The following is a 24,352-nucleotide window of genomic DNA, read 5'->3' on the forward strand; positions in this document are numbered from 1 at the left end:
AACCCATGTCCGGAAATATATCCTTATACCTGAAACTGCGCAACAAAGTAACAGGGGTAGGTAGGCAACTAGGCGACAGCAAGCCAGTAAAAACATGTTGTGCTGTCTTACCTACTACCCTATTTGACGATCAGTGACCGCACGAGTCACCGTGCATGTGTTACACTCGCTATTGTCGCAGTTGCAGATACGACATGGATGGCTACACACTGGCAGAGCTAGCCGATATGCATTTAGTGTATGGGTCAGCTGGCGGCAATGGAAGAGAGGCGGAGAGACAGAATTGTGAGAGGTTCCCTAACCGATGGCACCCTGCACACACAATGTTCGCACGCATTGACCGCCGTTTGCGGGAAACGGGTTCGCTGCACGTCACGAAGCCAGCAAGTGGTTCGAGAAGGACAATACAGACACCTAGCTTTGAGGAAGAGGTGCTGGAACGAATTCAGGACACACCATTTACCAGCACACGGGCGATAGCACATGCCATGCACACCTCCCGTCAATCTGTTGCACTGGTATTAAAGGAGCAACTTCTGCGCCCGTATCATGTACAGACGGTACAGACCTTACAAGAAGCTGATTTTCCTGCACGACATGCGTTTTGCCGATGGTTGCTGCAGTGCTGCGAAAACGTGCCACAGTTCCTACAGCATGTGCTGTTCACAGACGAGAGCTGCTTCACCAGGGATGGCTTGTTCAATACCCATAACACTCACGTTTGGGCCGAGCAACACAGCCACACGACGTATCCAACCCGCCACCAACAGCGATTTTCAGTGAACATCTGGGCTGGGATACTAAATGACAGTGTACTAGGGCCTCACATTTTGCCACCACACCTCAACGCTGCAGAGTTTCTGCGCAATGTTTTACCTGACATGTTGGATGACGTCAGTCTTGATATTTGCGCGTCATTGTGGTTCCAGTGTGATGGAGCACCAGCTCACTACGCCCTCTGTGTTCGTGACCACCTGAACAGAGCATTTGGACAGCGGTGGATAGGACGGGGTGGTCCCATTGCCTGGCCACCGCGTTCCCCTGACCTCTCGCCTTTGGACTTCTACCTTTGGGGCCATGTGAAGTCCCTTGTGTATGCCACTCCTGTGCATACCAGGGATGAACTGGTGGGCAGGATGCATGCTGCGTTTCAGACCATAGGAAACACACCAGCTGTCTTCGCCGATGTGCGACGCAACCTGTAACGGCACTGCACTGCATGTATCGGGTGTGGTGGAGGACATTTTGAGCAGCAAATGTAAAGCGTACAAATAAACCTGCATAAATACAGATACACATGTGTCGTTATTGACATCCGACGTCACCGTCCCTGCCAGGTTGCCTACCTACCCCTGTTACTTTGTTGCGCAGTTTTCAGATATAAGGATGCATTTCCGGACATGGGTTTCTTAATAAAATTTTTTCCACACATCTACATCTATCATCCATCATCCCTATCAATTTGTAACACATATTCATAGCCACCCTGTATACTATCTGTGCTGTATTGGAATAACTAATTCTGTAAATAAAAAGATTTATGACACCATTTGCTAGTCTAGTTTCTTATCATGTTCAACTACCAAGCTTGCAGCAAATGAAATTAGTGAAACTACTGCAAGTATTTTTTCAACTAAGCTTTTTTCAACTTGCTAGGCAAACAGATAATTTCCAGCACCAAAAAAATTTACAACTAATTCAAGATTTACCGATTGGGTGACCAACTATTTTTATTCTTCAACTGCTCAAATTTAACATTTGTTGAATTCATCCCGCTTAACATAACTTTTAAATACTGTACTTTATATACTAAGAGCTTGAGTGTTTAAATTATGTAATTTTAATATGCAAAAAAATTTACAGTGTGTTGTGCATTTAGGTATGTCTTCACCTACATTATTAAACTCAAGTTCCATTCAGTATCTGGAAATGTACATTATACGTACCTGTTGTTAAAATGTAATTCTCACTCTATGCTTATGGTATTTTTTTTAAAAGTCGTAACATTACCTTATGTGGTACAATTTTGTTCAGAAGACATGTAACTAATGATATATAGTTTTCACAAATATATCATTTATTTTCTTGCAACTATTGAAACAAACTTTTCTCTGGCCTCTAGCTAAAAGTTAAGTGCTACGAGACTGTGTTTATGCTTACTTTGGCAAAGAGTAACCTTTCATATTCTTTTCTAAAGTACTATTGAATTTTTCAGAAGACATCCTGTATTTAAATAAATTATTAATGTTTTACTACGAAATAGTCCAATGATTTTGTAAGAAGCCATTAAATTATTACAATAAATACTCCAATGGTGCGAGTTCTAATGTTTTATTATACCAAAGTATTTTATGTACATTAACTTGGTAGTTTATCCATTGCATTGATCTATCTTATTAAATGAGCAATTTGTGTGTGTATACGCTTGGATCCTCAGCTATTAAAAACTGTTCTATTTTAATTAAATTGACATATCTGCTTTCGAAGATGAGAAATCAATCTTCCTTCTTACAAACTGTAGAAAAAATTGGTTGTCTGTAAAGTTGGTTTACGGACAATAGTTTAACGTGACGTCATAACAAAACAGTGATGAAATTATTGCATACTTTTATGAATAAAATTGAATCCTTTTTATTGAATTATCACTATTTTGTATGGATACAAAGGAGGAGTGAAATGAAATATACAATTTAATTGATAAATTTACTTTTATTTGCACTCATTAATTAAAATATGTTTATTACTTTAACGAAGAGATTATTTTAACTATAACTTTTATACATGTTTGCTATTTAACTTCTTCCAATCTGTGTTATTCTGTTAAGGATAAGACGATGATAGGAAAAGTAGGAAACGAATGGGAGTGTTTCAAGTTTAATGTGCCTCGAAACAGTTAAATCGATGGTTGTTCCAATCGAGTGGAAAAGAGATAGATGCGGCGCAAGCGTACGAGCATAATGGGACAATGTGCGTAACGAGACACTTTTTCGTGCGTGCAGCCGGCGTTCATCGATTTATTAGACGTCACGTCAAAAATACTGTTACCAAACATGATAAAAATTAATTTAACTTGTACTGTTATAAAAAACAGAGTTAAAAAACTGGGTAAAGTAGACTTACAATTATCCGTGCGCGGGTTAACCGTGCCATATTTTGATAAACCATAAACACAAAAATAATTTATGACTTTATTTCTGTGCATGCACAATGACATAAACACTTGTGTAGCATAAAATAAATTGCAATGAATTAGTAATGCAACAAATTAATAATGTGACAAAACATCAAACTATATTTTGCTCTTTCGTCAGTAGCTTTTCGCTTGACAGACATGTATTTTTTAAGTTTGGCTGGAACTGTCAAGCGGCTTTCTCGCGAGGAACAAGCTAGAGTGAAAATGCAAATTGGTAATGTTGTTTTTCAGGCTGAGTTACGTGAAATTCAGCATTCGCAAAGAAGCTATAGTCCTGGATATTCATTACTCTCCTACATCTCATTCGTCTGCACACATTGGTTCATGTGATGTGCCCCCTTCCGAAAATGAAGTTGACACCAATGCAGGTCTCAGACCAGCGAACTACAGTACCGAATATGGTACATCCCAGATGGGTATTGATACTTTCATTCATAACTTGTAAGTGTATAAAGTGATTCATTATAATATAATGAATGTATGCATACACATTAAATATTTTAATAAAAAACATTACATTGTTTTTCTTACCTTAAACACACAGCGAGTCGTTCTTCAACTGATACACTCCTTCTCAGCAGAGTGGCACACTTCCTCAGTTTTGGAGCTACCAAATTTAGTAGCTTATAAAACTCATTTTTCGTCATACGGTAGTACATTAAGAACCTCTCCTCATCGTCCAGTAGTTGAGGCATCAAATGATGAAATTCGCCAACAATTGGCCTGTCTGTGTTTATAGGATGCACCCACTCTCTTTCCTTTTTTTGAGTTAACATGATCCATACTGCTACTGCACAATCTTCTTCTTCATCAAGTTCATCCATAAGTACAGTGATTTCAGCCATTTCAACTACCTTTCACAAAACCGTGCACCCTGTTCCGTATCAACACGTCATCTGACAGTATCAGAACAATGTGCACACTTTGCCGTGTTATGTCGCAATCTGACGTGATGTGATGACACGTGTTAACACGAAATGTCAGCGCAGTGTGTACGAGCCTTAAGTTTATGCTTTATAAAATCTTATCACAACTGAAATATATATATATATATATATATATATGTCCTACATCAAAAACATTATATTGTAACAAATAAATGTTGGTAGAACCTATGTAGAAATGTTATGCCCAAACCTTATTATGTAAACAATGCAGTACGCTAATTAATAAATTTAATTTTAGGTGGTTTAATCTCAAAATGTTATTTAATATTTATTTAAATGTATGTCTAACGTATTTAGACATACTTATATTAGTACTGTATAATAATTTTTACATGAGTAGCATCTTGATTAAAATGGTAGACAGGAGGCACACTTACCTGATTGGAAAACAAATTATTTTGATTAAAGTATTATCTTATTGAAAAAAAAAAATTGATTAGCGCTGTTTTACTGGAATAAATTGGGGCATTACTTCGAGGAATGTCTGTTACAGTGTTTGTCTAGATAGTTGGGTTAAAAAAATTAAAGTTTTTTCAACATTGCTTTAACCATGTTTATCGGTTATCTGTGTACCTCTTGCCAGTCATTACCCGGATAATCGGGAGTCTAACTATACCTTTTTTTTAATGCACCAGGAAAACAAACATACACACAATTATGTCCAAAAAACTATTAACTAACTTTCTTGATTCACCTCAAAATCTTTAGCAGTAAAAATGCATAAACAAAAGAAAGCATATTTTAAATATTTCTGAAATAGGATGGACAGATTTTTGTTTTGAAATTGTGGTAAAACTAAGAACATATATTGCAAACAGCCATACACATTTTCGTGTTGTGTGGTTATTTATTTTATTAGAATAAAAAGGACGCAAACATAAAAACCCAACATTACCAAAAAATATGGTTCCTGGAGATACTGAACAAGCTGCTAAAATAGTTAATTTGAAAAAAATACCATTTATTATTACACAAAAAAAAATTTATTTATACACCATCAACTGTGAAAGCGACACTTAGTACACTATACACATACTTACACATTTCCAACTATTTAATTCTTTTAGCAAATAAATACAACCACAATGCACGGCAACATCCTCGTTCAGTACCTAATCATCATCACTATTCTCCGCTGGCAAACCTATATCCACAGACGGAAGAACTTCCTCTTGTTTGAATCGGCTGGTTTGGCGTGTGCGAAATACTCGTCGTAGTGCGGATCGATGAGCGTGTCCGGGGCGGCGGTCTTGTAGATGGGCTCGCCGTAGTAGGTGCCCACCTCCCAGCCCGGGACATTGGCCATCAGCTTGGCCTCTTCGTCGCGGTTACGACGCAACTGCTTCAGGAACCTGCAACGTGTGCACGGCCCGTGAAAACCCAACTGCAAAGCAACAATTGTGACAACCATAACATCCCAGAAATTATTTACTTAAATTTAAGTACCGAAAACTGCTAAAATAGCACTATTTTACACCTTAAAATCCAAATTTTCCCCGGGGGAGGACCCCTGGACCCCCGCTTTAATACGAGGGGGCCATGCTTCTTAACACCCCCCATACACAAATCCTTGCTACGCCACTGATAAACACCAAAATTATATGTTTAAAACAATAGAATGTACACAAAATAAAAAGACTTGGAAACTGCACAATAACTGACACGTGCCATCCAGATTAGGGTATTACCTACCTACTCTTTTGCCTATGTAAAAATTTAAACAACAGAATTATGAAATTATTGTATTCTGCAGTTCCTCCCAAGCCAGACCAACCAGGCCCTTATCAATTAGCAGGTTGGTGTAATTAATAACATGATGTACATTTCTCTCTTCCTTTAATATTTTACTTGAATACGTTATCACTAGGGGCAGGCATTTTTCGCGAAAAAATCTGAATGTCGCTAAGACTGCAACAAGGTATACCGGCACCAAAAGTTTCTTCCTTGTGATTGGCGGCCGTCTGCGAGAGAGGTCGTTGCCTTGTTTGACTGAGCCACTCGGGACGCGTTTGCTTCCTCAATGACTTACTGTGATTGGTGTTGTAACAATACACATGTACTTGAAATTGAAAGAAACTCACCCAAACACGGAATACAGACGAGGCTACAGTGTTTTAACTTTCAGCTGGCCTCGGTTTCTTTTCGCGAAATATGCATGGCCCTAGTTATCACCACACATACATTAACTCTACCCTTTTCTCCATCTTGTAACAAAGACAATGACAACAAAACACATATCAAAAAGCATGTGACTAAACCAAACAACAAAACAAAATTATATATACCAACTACAGAACAGAATGGTTCCTTATTACCTTCCCAAGACTGAACTGAAAGAGATATACCTAACTAAAATAGTAGATAAATTGTCATTTCAACATAATTAATTGTTATTAGAATATAATTTTAAGAGTTAGTCAATACCCTTTAAAATTATATCAATTTGCATTTTCATGATTTGGTATTAAAAATATACCCAAATATTTCATCAGAATTTGATTATAAAAATTTATAAAACCAATCCAATTAAAATGTGTCAGGAAAGAATATCAAAATTTCTCAAGATAATTGAGCAAAATCATGGTCGGAACTTAAGTTCCAGTTTAGCTTAACAACTTTGTTTTAAAGGGTTTATTTTTCAAATTTTCCACAGGAAGGTCCCCAAAGTCCTTATTTCTCTACCAAGCAAAACTGTAACACTCCTCTTAAAAAATATTATAGCTCCATAAAGTCTAAAGCCGCCATTGAGTTTCACCGTTAAGTATTTTAAATTTTAGTTAAGACTTATTTAATTAATTTTAGGCCATGAAAATAGTGAATGAGCTACATGTGAAGGCTGGAATACAACTATAGGAATTTATTTTGCAAGTAGGTGACAGCCAGGTTGTTTCAAGCATTACAGAAAATCAGTGCAACAACAACAACAACAACAACAACAACAACAACAACAAAAACAACAACAACTCAATCTAATCTTTTCAAGATACTTAAGTTACAAAGAAATTCCTCTATACGTACCAAGACTGGTTGCTTCTGCTAGTTTAAAAACAGAATTTATATAAAGTAAATTGTGGTGCAGAATTGGTGTGTTAAATAAATTCATTCCATCATGGATACATACATGTTTTTGTGATGAGAAAAGTTATGATTCAAAAAAATGATCTCATTTCATATTTTTTTCAGCTGTCTTATCACAATATAATTTGCAGTGCATGATACAGAAGATGGTTATTTCAAACACTGTGGCATCTACACTAGATATTATACATAAAAAAGTTAAATTAAAGGTGAAATTACAAAGTAGTTCAAGAACCTAGTGGTATATAGGCTGCAGTGTTTAAATTACAAAAATAAACTGGCATCAGTATCATAAATACACCATCTGACAAAAATGTACTTGAGCATCTAGACAGCATGGTGAAAGTAGAATTAAATTGCACGTGCTGGTACATAAAATGCCTATTTAGCGATGACTATAATAACAGCTCCAACATGGCATATAGCCATTTCCATGTCACTGGAACATAGTACCCCAATGGTTCTGGATACATGGAGCCACTTTAGTCCAGGAGTGGTACAGACATCATATCCTCTCCTGAGAGAATTTCACCTACAGCAAACGTAACTGGCCCTTGATATCATGCAGATTGGCGAGTCAAGAGTACACATTCGAGCTGATCTCACGTAAATGTTCTATTGGAGACAGATCAGGAGACCTTGCAGCAAGTTCCCCTAAATCGCCACCAGAGGAGACCTGATACAAGGTCAAACACAGGCATGTCTGTCCACAACATTGGCAAACATGCCTTCTTCCGTCTGTGCCACCATACACGCAGGGGCTGGTCGTCTGAAGAAATGCGGAATCGAGATTCAGCCCTGAACGTGATATGATGCCACTCATCAGTCTATTCCTCATGGTTATGGCTCCAGTCCAAACAGTGTTGGTGCTCTGGATGTAATGACAGCCTCTTCATGGGCTGATGAACCAATAGTCCAGTGGCTGCCAGTTGTCACGGTGCTGTATTACATAGTGTTGTAGAGAGTTGAGTAACTGCATCCAGACGTCATAGGGTTATGCTACGTTCTAGAACAGATCATTGGCCCTCTCTTGGTGGAACTGAAACCTCTGTTTTGTATACGAGAGTGCTCTCGCATTCTCAACAGATCCGAGATTGGGCCACTGTGACACATGAATGTTCTACACGTTACTTTAACAAACTGCGCAAGACAACTACCCAGCATCATGAAAACCTAACATTTTTGGTTGTAAGGTGCTGGAAATGCTGTCGCCGAGACATACTGCGCTCTACATTTTATTTTTGTGTTGTTTGAATGTCCGGCACTATGAACATGCCTGATGGCCATTCTATACGTTGCAGATAATTCCAATGCTAATCATAACTACATCTGAAGATGATATACACAATTACCACATAACATTTAACTCGGACCATTCTTTCATTCTTACATTTTCAGTGAAATATTTAATTCAGTTACATACTGGTACGAAAGAAGTGCGTACGTAGTAAAATCACAAAAAAAAAATAATCACTACATTAAACTGTCATTCACTTAAACAGGTGAGGAAAGATTTTTAACAGTGAGGCATGTCAACTAAGAACACAACAGTTGTGCAAAAAAAATTATTGTCCTGTCATATACTGTTTTCCACAAGAAATTGAAATAGTGTATATCCTTGGACGTGGTTTCAAAATTAATTGAACATCCAATGCTGGCATGATCAATTTCTCCAAGCCACTACCTGACAATGGTTAAAGTAAACATATTATAAATAGCTTACTCTCTGTCTCTCTCAGCAAGTAGGATTGGCTGCATTGCTAATCTTCCACCCTTGTTTTCCAAGTCCTCATAGAACCATTTCTTGTAACTCATATAATATAAATACATGGCTCCAGCTGTTACTCCAAAGAAGCCCAAGAACATAGAGTATCCTGAAAACAAAATAATTTTGATAAATTAGTTTCAACAGTAACAGTCGAGTTCATCAAAAACAACAGCGTTAAAACTCTATACACAATAACAAGAAACCATAATTAAAAAAAATATCTATATATGTTCATTTTCTAAAGTAAATAGTTCAGCCTCGTTAAAAATAAGTTGTCATGTCAAAGAAAAAATAAATTATGATTTAATGTAATTTTCTACCACCACATTTTACAGTTCCAGAAAAGTATTCTAAAATCTTTAGAAATTATCTGTAGGCAGACAAAGTATTGTTAAAATAAAATATGCTTTATTTAAATGTCAGTAACTTAATTGGATTTGAGTTACTATATTTAACTTAATAATTAACAATGTACTAATTGTCATGAAAAAACAGTAATTGTAATGATTACAGTGATATCATGTGAATAACATGGTGCAGCCCACTACACTATTACTGAGGAAACAATTCATCAACTAGATTCCAAGAAGGTTGAAGACCACTGCTCTGAAGTATTATCATCATTAGCTAAAAACACATTTGTGAAGACAGCTGTCAGATTTAAAAAGTAGCTGACCAATCCTAGCCACTCTGTGATTTTGAATGGCCTGAAACTATATCCTGACAAGTTTTCAGAATTGTGTTGTTTCCTACACATAGAACCGGAGTCTTCTAACGTCCTAAACATGATGCAGAAAATTTTTTTTTGCAAAATAATTATATAAAGGACCTAACTTAACTTAACATTTACTTTTACAATGGCCAAAAAAATCAAAGATGAATGAGTGTGGATTATTCTAGCACCTGTCTCCAACTCAGTGGCGTAGCCAGGATTTGTGTATGGGGGGTGTTAAGAAGCATGGCCCCAACCCCCCATATTAAAGCGGGGGGTCCGGGGGTCCTCCCCCGGGAAAATTTGGATTTTAAGGTGTAAAATAGTGCTATTTTAGCAGTTTTCGGTACTTAAATTTAAATATTGTAATGGTAAAATTTTTTATTAATTTTAATATTAAATTTTGTTGAGTGATGAATAAGAAATTAATTAAAGGTTTTGGTGCTAAGGGGGGGGGTTTGAACCCCTAAAACCCCCCCCCCCTGGCTACGCCCCTGCTCCAACTCAGTAGCTTTGGTTTCTCCAGTCACGTGGGACTTCCACCAACTGTGAAGCATTGAACCCCGACTGCCTTGATGACCATCGAAAACCCGACAAACATGTGACGACGCTACTCCACTCGAGAGTGTTGTTTCTCCTGGTATTTGACATCACTGCACCAAGTAAGTGGAATATGCATGAGCCATCCGCTCCAATATTGACTGTGTTTATTGCTAGTCCATTACAAGAACCAGCAAAGTTTTGACACGTCTGCAACTGATATGCAAGAAAAATAATTCAACACCAAAGCGGTGCATACACGTACAAGTCTTTCTCAAGAGCCAGACTCATGCGTGTATGGGTTGCTTAAAGCAGCCCATACATGCCGGAGTCTGGCTCGGCGGACTTAGCTTTACGAGCTAAACTCTGGTGTTTTTGGCCACACATGGTGCGCACTGTGCACTGTGCATAGTTGGCCTCAGTGCTTAACAAAGACATACATAATTACGGGTAAACAATGAACGACGGCGGCAGTGTGAAAACACCGGTATTGAAATGCAAGCTTTAAACCGTTATTTTTCACGAACCAGTAGGAATTAAGAAACCATCCCTTCTAAGTAAATTTAGGGTCGCGTGTAGTTTGTGAAAACCATGTTTTCCGATTTTTTTTCTTTCCGTTCTAAAAAGCCCCGATATCCGAGTATTAACTTAGAACACTCCTGTACTTAACAACTTTTAACGAATTTAAAATATGAACAAACATTGCTACCACCATAGCCAAATACTCGGCTTCTATTGGCCGTACGGGTTACGTGAATGGAAGAGCTAAGCATTGCCGAAATAATCCGTACGTGTCCGTGTTCGCACGCGTCCCATTGTAGATAGTCCGTTCCATAAGATCCGTCTCTATTTAGGTAATCCGGTTCCGCTTCCGTACCATTGTAGAACGGGCATTATTCGTTCACTGACTCACAAAAAATACTTAAGGCAATTAATTATTTACTACAATCAAATACCAAAAGAAAAATCACCTACGTAATAAGGTTAAAAATTTGGTCTAAATTAAAATACTATATAATTCTTACCACTGAAATATTGCTTCGCTGGTAATCTGGTAAATCTAATAGACTTATAACCTCCTTCAGGAGGCATATCCTGTTTATATTTAGTAGCCGCTTCCATTTTGTAACAAAATGTACAACAAATTGGTCAGCTTATTAATAAATACTTATATCGGCACATTCAAGATCTAGCTATACAGTTGATCGTCGAGGTCAGAACAAGTGCAGCCCTAAATTCTTTCACGGCTGAAATATGGTCGTTATTGGAATATATCATTATTCATTGTTGGCAGTACTGCTCACATTACCACCTACTGCTTTATAATATTCCCGAATAGGACAGTCCACAATAAAAAAAATTCAGAAGAGCCGTTTATTTTGAGGTCACAATTATCAGTTAAAAATAAGTTCTTTTATAATTTATCAAACGACTTAAATATATATGAGCTAAATAAAAGTTATATGTTTAATTATTGACAAAGAAAGTTTATATTAATACGTTATTTTACATGTATACATATACATTATCATAATTTTTCTTAAATGTGACATGTTCCTATTTACACAGGGATCAGATTTTTAAAAGAGTAGTTAAAATTCCAGCGCTCCAAGGCAAAAAAAAATTTGCAGTTACACCAACCTAACCTCAACTCAGCCATTAGTCACTTGATGGTTTTAGTTCGTAGCTAGCCCGGCAGATATCGCGACCGAGTTCGAGCGCTTCCACTTCCAGTGCCGAGCAGGCCAACCACATGGTTGTCAATAGAGCCATAGAGCCCGTGGCGGGACCTGCTGGGCCCGGGCAGTGTTGTCGTGAGCGCCGCGCTGGTAGGAGGCGTGTCGGTTGTGGGGAAACAAGAACAAAGGGACCAGATGTACACGGAAGTATTTAAGGGTGGGGTCGCGGACTAATTGGCTCCCGTTATCAATTCAGTTTGAAACAAAGTGTTTTTTTTTTTTCGTTGCGGTTGCTTTTTTTTTTTTTTTTTTTTTTTAATTTCCGCGAACCATGGATCACGACATTAACTTTGCAGCGCGGTGTCTGCTCGCGATGTCGCACTCCAAGGACCACAACTGGTCGCCCATCCCGCTGGACCTGTCGCACCGCGCCATCGGCGGCAAGATGTTCGACGGCGAAGCCGTGATCGTGGAGAGCGTGGACGCGCCCATCCCCACGGTGTTCACGGAGCAGGACCCGGCGGGCGCCGCCGTCACCGCGCCCAGCAGCGAGTCGTCGGCGCTGTACATGGTGGCGCGCATCCTCGCCGACCTGACGCGCATCAAGCAGGAGCCGGTGCCGAACGTGCCCACGGACGAGCTGGAGGCGGAGGAGGCGGGGGAGCTCGTCATCGACGACGAGGAGTTCGGCTACGTCGCCGACCTGGCGGGCAACAGCGGCAGCGACGCCAGCAGCGCGTCGCTGCCCTCGTCGCGGCGGCTGGGCAAGACGTCGTCCTCCAGCAGGTCCTCGCCCAAGACAGTGACGATGCGAAAGACGCATAAGTGTTTGTACCCCGGTTGTGACAAGATGTACGGCAAGAGCTCTCACCTCAAGGCACACCTCCGGACGCATACAGGTATGTGACAACTACCCAAAAAAAAAAAAAAAATATTATGTTACTTGATTATACCTCACATACTCTGAGAATTTTTTTTTTAATTTTTATTAAACGTTGCAATATAATTTTTTTTCTGAAACGTACGTGGAAATTCGTCTGCTTTAGTAGGTGGGCGTGACTTAACGTACCTAAGTTATATATATTTTTTGCTTACATCTAATTTAGGTTACTTAAATTATGAATATCTGTTTTCATTTTTATGTTTTAAATAATTATTGCATGGTGCATTTCCAAAATTTAATTGCAGTTGCGTCAGAAAGGCGTAATCCTTTGTTTGGGAGAAGGCGCGCTATTGTGCGCATGTGATTGGTCGAAGTTTCCCGCCTCTTGTGCGACTTTTTTTTTTGTATGTTGGCACTAGGCGGATACACATTGGTGCCAGTATTTCTCTCCTAAAGACGAAACTAAATAGGATAAACACAAATGCTGCCTTACCTGAATGTTTCAGTTTTACTTTAATGTATAAACCTTATTCTTTTAAATATTGTAGATTTCATGGGTTTGTAGTTGAATCGTCTTGGTAAATGTTATTGTGATTATACAAGCGTTATAAAATACAGGGCCAATTGCTAATACTACGTTTAACCCCACCTCTTCATTTCATGTGTTTGTCTCGGGGAGGTATAGAAACAATTTATTATGCATCTAATGTGCCTTCCGTAAAAATCTTTGTATCTTTTGGCAGTATTTTTGTTTAGTGTGCAACAATAGGAATTTGGTTTGGATACAATAATTAAAACAAGGAATTATCCGTAGCTAGTTACATGCATGTGTATTGCCATAGTTTTAAATTCCTGATGGGATTATTGAAAATGGCTTTTATTGAAGTGTTTTTTTTTTATACCACGTTTAAGGGATGAATTTGATTATAATATGCGCAAGGTCTTGAAATGTCCAATTCTTTAATCAGCTATGTGTGTCATTTTTGAATATATTTATATAATTACTAGCTGATACATCCTGGTTTGCATGTTCATTTGTAAGACGGGTGTTTTAGCGTGAGTCATGTTGAACGTGTGTTTTGTTAACACATAATATATTTTGCTATCGGATCATTCTTTGTGGACCTATTTAAACTACTGTGTATCTTCTCGGTAACACTTAGTAAACCCACAACACCAATCAATTTTACTGCATCGATATCACATCAGAGATCCCATCATCATTGAGGTAAATAGCCCGCGTTTCTTACCATGCCTACCTGACGCCCACGTGATTTCTGGTTTTCGTTTTTTACATGACGTTAAAAAAAACCATCCACAAGCGGTGCTCGCTCAAAATGCTGCTGACGACCGTCCGTCGTGTGCCTGATAGTTTGGAGGCGATGATTCACAGCCACAATTTCGGTGTTTCTGTAAGTTGGTCAGCGAGTTCATCCACATACAACAAACCTAATGCGGGGGGTGATATTTTGTTGAAGGCAAAGAAACCTTGAGCCAGCATTTCGTCTCGTGTTTACGTGGAATCTTATACTCGTGATCGAATGCCGGTCTGGACTAACCTAACTTCGGTTTCCATGGTCCCCAAACCATTTCAGCCCTTTTTCCTGTTTACGTAACTTCATTTTTTCTTCGTATGCGTCCGCTCCAATTGCTCGTCGTCAATCCGTCCGTCTGACAACGCCACTGACGCAGCTGGCCAAGCGATTTGAAACTTGTCTTCATTCGTCCGTCAGAATATTTTACCAAATATGTGCTGCCAAAAAAAAAATGTTTATGTCTCGGAGATTAACATAGATGTTGTTTGCTATTTATGTCGTGTTTATGTACGTATTGTATAGGCACTTCCTCCGAAAAGTTCGGAGTTGTGATTCAATATTGTTTTATGAACCGCAATCAGGGGCGCAACAACAGGGGGGAAGGGGGGCAAGGGTATTTTGCCCCCCTTCTGAATTCTTGGAGTGGGGGCAAACGGGGGCAAAGAAAGTGCTGTAGCCTACAAGTCGGATAAATAATTTCTTTATTTCCACTAGTTGTGTAATCTATTTTTAGATAATAAAACTGCTTAAATAGCACCATTTTCTACCTTGAAATACAAATTTTTCCCGGGGGAGGACCTCCGGACCCCCCGCTTCAATTAGGGGGGATCGATGATTATTTATAAATGGGTATATTGCCCCCCCCCCTCCCTTTTGAAAATTTAGTTGTTGCGCCCCTGACCACAATGTTATTATACCAACCATCTGAACGACCTATACCAACTATACAAACACTACAAGGCTGTTTCCTGGCAATAATTGACTGCCACGGCTAAAGCCATAAATATAATCCATCCGTTCGTCCGTCGAAAGTTAGAGCGTGTCACGCTACTGAGCAGTGTTGCAACATTTATACTACCCAGCTTGATACAAACATTATTTTGTTTACTATCGATAATTATAATAGGTTTTAGTATATTATTTAACATCAGAAACTATTTGTAGTAGGCATTCGATTAATTAGTACGTGTGGTCAAATAGAGCAAAAAATTTTAATATTAAAATATATTTAAAAAATTTGAAGACAAAAAAATTTTGAAACTTAAGATTATGTCTTTCTGTTTCCGTATATAAGATAGAATTGAATATTATCATATGATGCTCTTGATGAAATACAAGAAAATTTTCCTCTTAAAATATATATTTTGAATACATTTTAAAGATATTTCAATAAATTATGAAGCTGTGTCTAAAACTTTTGTACTCTTTGGGTGTATCTGGCAACAGAGCACACTGCAACAATAACAGCGCTAGTAGCAGATAGCGTGCATTGTAAAGCGAGAGTAAATACATAATGCAATCTAAGGATGAGACATGCCACAGTAATGTGTGGCAAGAAGAGGGAGTTGATGGTTCGCCCCCACCTTCACACCACCGACGTAACTCTTCATTATCGAGTGCCTAGAGTCGGTGACGTGTAACGTGTCTAAAAATTTGAAATTTCTCAATAGTTGTACCAGTATTGTACGTCTCCTCATGCCACTGTTATTTCGTCAGTAATTTGATGTTATGTAAGTATATTGTTCGTAAACAAACTTCATGTGATGCTTTGCAGGTGACATTTGTGAAATGGATACCACTGGTACAACTTTAGAGAACCTTCAAACCTTTGAGATGAGTATGCGTGACACAAGACTGCGTAGGCGGTATCTGGGTTGTTTTGAGTCAAATTAAGCTTTGAGTCTAGCTGAAATAAGTTTAGAGATTTAAAATTTCCACCCTGAACTAAAAAAAGGTTTTGTAAAACCTTTTACAAAGGTTTCTTCATGCATGTAAAAGATGCATCAAAAATTAATTACATTGGGTAGGTTATGCGGGCACACGTCGTTGTTTGTACAGCTCGTTAAGTACAACTTGTTCCAAGTGCATATCATTGAATTTTTGGAAGCATCATAACTACGTGAGAAGTCAAGTAGGCAGTTTTACGGTTTTGCTATCCGGAACCTATTGCACACTTGAGTCTTAAATAACAGAACCCTGTGGTTGTTTATTTACCGCGAGCTTCTACATGACACGGCTAGTGTCCGAAACTGCCAGGGGCAGGGAAGTGGTGTGTGCTACTGATCTTAGCCGCGGGTTGTCGGCGGGTTGCAGGTTTGTGTGGGGTTGCAAGGGGTTTAGTTCCTTACGTAGAGGGGAAGAGGGGTTGTCGTTTACCCCCCCCCCCCCCCTTCCACTCCGGCGCCAAGCAGCGCGAAGGGTAATCATCCCCTCGCGACTGTGTGGATCGTATTGACCGGTTTGGGAGCGTCCCTCAGCGACAGCGACCTCGCAGCATCCCAGTGCGCGCTCTCCCTTCCCTCCCATTCGTTCCCCCCCCCCCCTCCCGCTGATCCGTCATCTGCGCGACTTGCACACCACGTGGGCGGGCGTCGGCCTTCGCGCCGCCGTATCTGGGTTGCCATGACCTTACCGAAAAATAAACATCCGAGTGTTTCTCGGGGAGACCCCATCAGCGCCGGGAATGAGGCGCTCGCTTCTGCTTCTAGCGCGGTGTCGCCTCTGGACTCTGGCGCGCGGTCTTCTCGTCGTGCGAAACCATTACATTAATTATATTGCGGAGGAATGAAGATGGAAGGTCCAAAGAGTTTTGCGCGTGAAGTCAACCGACACGTCATCTCCGAGTACGGTGCTTGTATGTTGTATACTGCCCATATTTTGGCATACATTCGTGTAATGAGGAGGACAGTTTATAAAATTTTCAGAAAGTTTTCCGTAAGTCATAGTTTTGACATCGAACCCCGTTTCACAATCATGCTTTTGCAAGTGCGGGCAGGCGCCCCCCCCCCCCCCCCCCCCCCTTTTCCCTTTGATGGACTTCTTATATCAAGAAACAAGTCACACGCAAATAAATAAACAATATCCAATACCTTCAAATTTAAATACTTGTTACATTTGGCAACAGCGCGTGCAGAAACAAGGACAGCGCTTACGGCAGTCGGCGTGTGTCGGAAAGAGAGAGAAAGCGCCCATTTACTTCCGCGCTGCAATCTTAAGAGTGGAACGCTCTATAGGAATAGTCGGCACGTCCCTGGGTTAAGGCGACACCTGCCCTAAAGGGGGGAGGGGGGCGGTACAACGCTGGGAGACTGCGAGAAGTTACGTCGTAGCTCCCGCGGCGGTCGCCTCGTGCCAGGGCCGTGGCCGCCGTAGCCTGGCGTCGCGCGGCCGTCAAGGTCCCGTGTGGGGCGAGGCCAACGACGGACGCTTGCGATCAACACAAAGATTTTTTTTTTTTTTTTTTTTTACCACGGAAGACCAGTTGTGCGGAGCTTCAGAAGAAACCATCCGTTTTTTTTTTTTTTGAAAACTGCTCGAGATACCCGAGTGGTGTCTGTTTTTCAAGAATGCGCCGAGGACGGTTTAGTACTTGTTTTCGTGTTTCCTTTGCATTCTAAATATATGTATATTTTTTTAAACTATTAAACGCCCGATACAGATTCTTAAAAACACTTAAGGGACTTGCATTAATTACTCCTTTATCTTCATTTCTCAGTAATATAATGTTACGGTCACCGCTCAAATTTCACAGTTATCCTGTGACGACGAGAAGACTGCGCGCCAGTCAGAGGCGACACCGCGCTAGAAGCACTAGCGAGCTTCGCGCCTATCATCCCGCCTGACTAACACACACACACACACACACACACACACACACTCCTGACGAGGTGGGAATGCTGGACTGGGCGAAAAGAGCGCGAGCGACCGGCCGGGAGAGACAGACGGCTCCGGCGACGACCTCCGCGGTGCCAGACGAGGCCACAGCGGCGCGGGGTCGCCGTCAAAGACGCTTGTCCACGCGGGGGGGGGGGGGGGGGGGAGTGTCGCCCCGAGCGCTTGGTAGACTAGGCGGGTTCGCGCGCGCTATGGTAGGCCCTCCACGTGTGTGTGTGTCTCTCTCTCTCTCTCTCTCTCTCTCTCTCTCTCTCTCTCTCTCTCTCTCTCTCTCTCTCTCTCTCTCTCTCTCTCTCGCGCCCGGAATCACAACAACCGCGACGACGACGACGCGACACGGCAGCTAAACGTCGCCTTTATTGTGAACATGCTGTTGTTTTACGCGCACGACGGGAAGCCTTCATTTCACAGACGAGAGAGCCACACCCGAAGTTCCCCGAAGTTCCCCGAAGTTCATGCTCGCTTCTTTTTTTCCGTCCTATCTCATTGTATAAACCGGTGTGGCATTAAATTTTGCTGTCGATGAGGATAGGTTAGCTACATTATAAATACTTTAAAACATTGTGGATGTTTGGTTGTATTAGGTAAGTATAGCTACATTAAAAATACTGTAAAATCATTTTATGGTTGCTTAGCAAATAACTATTTCATATGTAGCTATCCAGGGCTAGGAAACCGTTTACATGATTTCACAGTATCTTTAAAATGTAGCTATCCTAACCAAATCAACCGTCCACAATGTTTTAAAGTATTTATAATGTAGCTAACCTAACCTAATTGACCATTAGTTATCATGAGTTGTCCAAAATAAACATTCACGGACACACGGCAAACGAAAAAATGGCGGCGTACAAATAAATACCGTTGCATTTTTTATGGTCATTCCTTTTATCAACACCGCCATATTTATTTACAATGAACAAAAAAAAACGAAGATGCACGATCGGGCGTTTGCTCTCTCGTCTGTGAAAAGAAGGCTTCACTTACACCAGGAGGCTGATGTTTTGTAGAATAACCACCCTCCAACCTGGGTGAGGGGGGGGGGGGTCAAAATTAAACTCTTTAGAGCATCGTTTAAAAGCCAACTTGGAACTTAAATTCCAGCGATGGTTTGGCTAATTTTCCTTTAACAATTTTAACATTTTCCTAATTATTCACTGGTTAGTTTTATAAGTTTAACGATAAAAATTCCAACGAAATCGCGTCATTTAACGAGGCAATAAAATCTTTGAAAAGTTTTTTTTTCCAGTGCGATATCATGAAAACTTAGTTGAAATCAAAAAAAGTGCAAATCTATAGGATTCGCAAGGGGTCTCGCGACCCGAGAGTTTTGCGCGTGTAATTTAACCGACACAATTCATCTCTGGATAGGATGCTCGTATGCTTCAAGCTGTTGCACGTATTTTGGCGTATGTGCTTACAGTAAACAGAAAAAAAAATTAAAATCCACAGGAATGTTTTCCATGAAACATATTTTTTTGACGTGTACGTTTTACCGAATCCCTTACAAGAGCAAGCGGGCTCCTTCAGTTGTGGGGGGGGGGGGGGGGCGCCTCCTGAATTCAAGGCGTCTGGGATCTACGTCCGTGCAAGGCCGTTTCCTTGGTTTGTGTTGCTTTTGTTTTTGTTGTCCAGCTCCTAATTTATTATCGCCTTCATCGGTGGCGAAGTTAAGGCGATACGCCTCATATTTATTACGCATAACCACAACTTCTGTTATTACATCATAAATTGAAATTTAAAAAATAATAGTGTATATTTATAGCAGCACCATCGCATTGAATCGCGTTTCTATATTTCTAAAGTACTTTTTTTAAATTTGAGATTATTTCTTGTTATGGCCATTAAAGTGTACAAAATGTATTCCAGGATAGTTTCATTTGGCTAGTCCTCCGATGTGCACGAGTTAATGTCGCCGGACGCGGGTCCGCCATCTTGACGAAATCAACGTAAAGAGTGAGTGAGCTCTGCGCATGCGCGGAATCTGGGCAACAAATCGGGGCAAAGGCAAAGGACACCAAAAATCCGTTCACTAAAAATAAGGGACCGGCCGTGTCCTAACGTGCAATAGGGGAGCAGGTGTGGAATACACCGGCCTGAAGGGAAAAAAATAGGCTTGATTATGTATAATTAGTAGAGACCTGAAAAATTCGCGGATTCAATGACCTCTAGGATAGCCTCCATTATCCTCTGCATTTCTCAAGCAAACACGCGTGTTCATTGGTGCTGACTTGTGAGGCGTCTCCACTGGGTAGCTTGTGATTCAAGGCTTCTTTGGTCAATAGTCTGTCATTTGCCCAGAGAGATCCAGTTAAACTGCGAGCCAATAGCAGAACCAGCAGGATTGTTCACATGTTTGAATTTTAGCCTATCACGAAATGAATCCGCGAATTTTTCCGGTCTCTAATAATTAGGGACCGGAAAAATTCGCGGCGTAAATGGCCTGCCCGATGAACGCCTTAGTTCTACGTACACTCGGTCAAATGTCACCCACTCATTGGCTGCTGTCTTGTGAGACGTCCCAACGTAGCAGCAGCCTGTGATTCGATACAGCTTTGGTCGGGCGTTTCTCATTGGCCCAGAGTCACGCAGGTGAGTTGTGAACCAATAGCAGAGGAAGCACTGAGGTATGACTATTTGTATTTTAGCCTATCGCCAAATGAATTCGCGAATTTTTCCGGTCTATGTATAATGTAGTCAAGTCTAGTCTGGCTTGTTAGAGGAATGAATTCGCGAAACGGTCGCGGCTGCGGCGACAAGAAGGGCCCAGCCAGGCCCAGAGAGAGCGTCTCAAGGTCTCCGCGCGGCGATACGCCCGTGTAGACCGGGGGGCTTTGTCCGCGCTAGGCTCGCCGGGATGCGAGCGGCAGCTGGTGGTTGCCCGAGGTAGGGGCGCCCTGCTAGCCTTGCTCTCCCGCGCAGGGGCGGGCTAGGCAGGAGGCAGGGCAGGCAACCTTCTCTTTGTCAGCCTCTCCCCGCACATACCCCGTGAAGGAGGGGGAAACACAGATCCCCCCGGAAAGGGGGGCGTGGCGTTCCCAGGGGTGTACACACAACCGTCGGCAGCCGCGGTCTTCGCCGTATCTCTCTTTCTTAAAATGTATTTCCTACAAGTCTAGCATGCCTCGCAAGTTTTAGGTCGTGTCTGGATTCAAGCGCAAACCCTTGTGGTGCACTAGCGCCATTTCGTACGGATACAGTTTTGACCTGTAATAAATGGTATATTTTTAATTTTAATTTATATGAGTTAAAAATGTAAATGTTCGCTCGTTCAAAATCTTAAAATTTCCGCATGTTCTTCACCGATAGCTTTGAAATTTTTACACGACTTATAATTCGAATACGTGCGTGTTTTTATTTACCGATGTCAAACTTGTGACAGGTAAAAAGTTATATAATAATATAAATACTTAAAAACTTAGATTTTTAATATTTTCATTTCTATAGCGTGATATATATAGCTATAGGTATATAGAAGAGATATGTAGAGGGATTTACAGATACAGAGGGAGATATATATAGAGAGATTTATAAGTGTAGAGAGATATATAGAGATACATGAAGAGCTAGCGTATTAGAGATAGATGCTTTGTGTATGTGTACCTAGGTACTTCCAACAAATTACAAAAAAATTGATGCATTTCAACGCATGCCGGGCATTAGCTAGTTGTAAATAAAATAATTACATGCACATCGTAAGTTACTGTCGAAATATGTAAAAGTTTTAGTTGAAAATTCGTTATAAACTTATTTAATTTTTTTTTCAATTACATGCCGTAATCCTGGCAAAATTTAAGTTATACTTATTTTAACAGTCTTTCATACGTATTTGTTCAATCAAATGGTCCTACAACCAAGAAAATACTTTTTTTTTTTTTTCAAAATGGCGACATTTCTTTTACTGGATGAACACGAGAAGTACACAGATTCGTTTACTTGCGCGCCCGCATGCTCACTTCCAGTTGGAAGATATCTCTGAGGGGGGGGGGGTGAAGGGGGTAAGTACGTATGAGTATATAATTTAGGCGAAGTTGGTTCCTTAAACCTTAAATATATAATATGTATGTAACCCGGGATGGACCTAGAAGGGTTAACCCCCCCCCCCCGCCCCCCCCCCCCTTCGTTTTTCGGAATGGTAAAATATGCACGGGATAATATGACCTCTGAAGTAACAAACAGGTATTATACTAGGTCCACACTACCGGTTGTTAATCCTGAATCCGCCACTGTATATAACCCATTATTAGAGACCGGAAAAATTCGCGCTTTCGATGACCTCTAGGATAGACTCCACAACCCCCTACATACTCAGGCAAATGCCACCTGCTCATTGGCTATTGACTCGTGACACCTGTCGACTGGGACGCTTGCGATTCGATACTTTTTTGGTTGAAGGTTTTCCATTGGCTCAAAGTCCTTCAAATAAACTGTAAGCCAATCACAGAAGCAATATAAAGGTACAGTTGCTTGGATTCTAGCATATCGTGAAATGAATCCGCGAATTTTTCCGGTCTCTACCCATTATACTTTAATTTTAGATATTAATGTTTTTTTGACACCACTATGACAAACAAAACTGCGAATTATTTTAAAATTGATTTTTTGTTCTTTCATTCAATAGCATTACGAAATATGCCATTACTTATACTAATGTATTGTCAGATATTTATAAAATGTTAACATATTTTCAAGGGGTACCGATTAACACCCAGAACACTCACTGTAAATAGTTGTTTTTAAGCTGCTACGAAGTATTTGGTGGATATTCACCGCGTGCCAAGTAGTACTCGTCGGTAACTGTTAGTGTTTACAAAAATTTGCCGCCGCAACAAAATAATTATTATTTTGTTGCCGCTGCAAGATATTTGGCTCGAAGACTGCGCACCGGCATTTGTGTAGCGTCTCATATATTATTTTTTAATTGTATGTTACTGCTTCAAAGAAACAATTTGAAAGAACACACATTGCATCAGTGTCATATTTCCACGTGATCGAAGCATGTACATAGCGAATTGCTACCCTGAAGATGGAGATTGCAGTGGCGGACGCAGGGGGGAGGGAGGTTGGGGGATGTTACTGTGTGAGAAAGCCATGTCGCCTACTGCTACTGCTGTAATTCCAAATGGCAGTGTGTTAGTGTCAATAGTAATGTGTTTAAATTTTCATTTTTAAACATTTTTTCTTTCAAAATCAGTCTCCTCCCCCTTAATTTTTTTTTATGTCTGCCAATGGTACACACTAATCAATTAGCCCATGCTGTGTTGATTTCGACGGGTATTTAGACGATGGTCATAACATGTGAACCAACAAACTATAGAGACTGTCCCTTCTTGTACTACAGTATGGTAGAAATGTTTCAATTTTGTTTTTTCGCAGACTCAAAATAATTTTTCTCTGCCAGGTGCACGAAACCACACATTATGCTGGAATCACAAGTCATTGGAAGCGACGAGGATAAAATAAGTTAAGGATAGGACGATGATAGGAAAAGTAGGAAACGAATGAGAGTGTTTAAAGTTTAATGTGGCTCGAAAAAGTGAAATCGATGGTTGTTCCAATCGAGTGGAAGAGAGATAGATGCGGCGCAAGCGTACAATGAGCGTAACGGGACACAGCGTAACGGGACAATGTGCGTAAAGGGACACTTTTTCGTGCGTACAGCCGGCGTTCGTCGATTTATTAGACGTTGTCACGTCAAAAGTAACACGCCGTTAACAGATACTGAGCACCGCAGTAAAAGTCTCCGACTTCAAGCTTCTTACGGTCCCGGTGAGAAGCCGTGAGCGAAGATACAACTTCACTCATTGACCGCGTGTACCGTATGGGGTTTTATGACCAAAGGGTGAACCACCCTTCTTACTGTTTTTTTTTCTTCTTCTTCTGGTTTCCCTCTAGCCCTCCTCTCCCCTTTCAAGCACAGCTGGTGTTATTTTATGTACAGGAGGGGCGCCACATTGGCTGTAATGCGTCACGGCGCGCTTTTGGATGGCTCTATCAGAGCCCTCCCGCGATAACTGCATGGCTCTCTGCGCTATTCTCACGAAAGTCATGAAATGAGTTGTGACGAAATAATCAGTAACAGTGCTGGAAGTCTCTTAACTTTAATTTCCAGACGACTTTCGTCCATTTGCATTTTTGAAGTGAAAACTTCTTTAGCCGTGTTTAGCGATTTTTGGTACGGGCAAAACTTATGGGTTCGCGTCACCGACATGCTAGTGACGTGTTGCGCCAGAATGTCGACGCGCAGCGGCCTGTGTACATGTATACTCATATATACACTAATACATTGTATATACTCGACTGTATCATGTGCGTGTTGGACTCTTTTTTGGATGGGTAAAA

The 24,352-nt window shown here is 40.6% G+C and overlaps 3 protein-coding genes across 3 annotated transcripts in view; 2 read left to right on the forward strand and 1 right to left on the reverse strand.

The window, feature by feature from the left end:
* LOC134532890 (very-long-chain (3R)-3-hydroxyacyl-CoA dehydratase) overlaps window positions 1-1,294 on the forward strand; it is a 29,530-nt gene extending 28,236 nt beyond the window's left edge. Inside the window, exon 11 of the mRNA XM_063369950.1 lies at window positions 930-1,294. Coding sequence (XP_063226020.1) covers window positions 930-934 — 5 coding nt within the window. The 3' untranslated portion in view covers window positions 935-1,294. The remainder of the gene's footprint in view (window positions 1-929) is intronic.
* Window positions 1,295-5,080: 3,786 nt separating this feature from the next.
* Window positions 5,081-11,487, reverse strand: LOC134532908 (NADH dehydrogenase [ubiquinone] 1 alpha subcomplex subunit 13). Its single transcript, XM_063369961.1, has 3 exons — window positions 11,264-11,487; window positions 8,942-9,092; window positions 5,081-5,492 (listed from the first exon to the last, which is right to left on the reverse strand). Exons 1-3 carry the CDS (start codon window positions 11,358-11,360, stop codon window positions 5,285-5,287), a joined length of 456 nt encoding a protein of 151 aa, XP_063226031.1. The 5' UTR covers window positions 11,361-11,487; the 3' UTR covers window positions 5,081-5,284.
* A 469-nt stretch (window positions 11,488-11,956) lies between these two features.
* LOC134532919 (Krueppel-like factor 9) overlaps window positions 11,957-24,352 on the forward strand; it is a 183,888-nt gene continuing 171,492 nt past the window's right edge. The window contains exon 1 of the mRNA XM_063369970.1: window positions 11,957-12,816. Coding sequence (XP_063226040.1) covers window positions 12,249-12,816 — 568 coding nt within the window. The 5' untranslated portion in view covers window positions 11,957-12,248. The remainder of the gene's footprint in view (window positions 12,817-24,352) is intronic.

This window comes from Bacillus rossius, chromosome 1 (assembly GCF_032445375.1).
Source record: "Bacillus rossius redtenbacheri isolate Brsri chromosome 1, Brsri_v3, whole genome shotgun sequence".
NCBI lineage: Eukaryota > Metazoa > Arthropoda > Insecta > Phasmatodea > Bacillidae > Bacillus > Bacillus rossius.

Excerpts from the sequence above, each read along its gene's own strand:
- LOC134532908 (XM_063369961.1), bottom strand. The coding sequence starts at position 11,360 with ATGGAAGCGGCTACTAAATATAAACAGGATATGCCTCCTGAAGGAGGT. Across the intron at positions 9,093-11,263 it reads AGCGAAGCAATATTTCAGTG|GATACTCTATGTTCTTGGGC; the intron begins GTAAGAATTATA and ends TTTTGTTTTCAG. Across the intron at positions 5,493-8,941 it reads CTTGCTGAGAGAGACAGAGA|GTTCCTGAAGCAGTTGCGTC; the intron begins GTAAGCTATTTA and ends CACACGTTGCAG.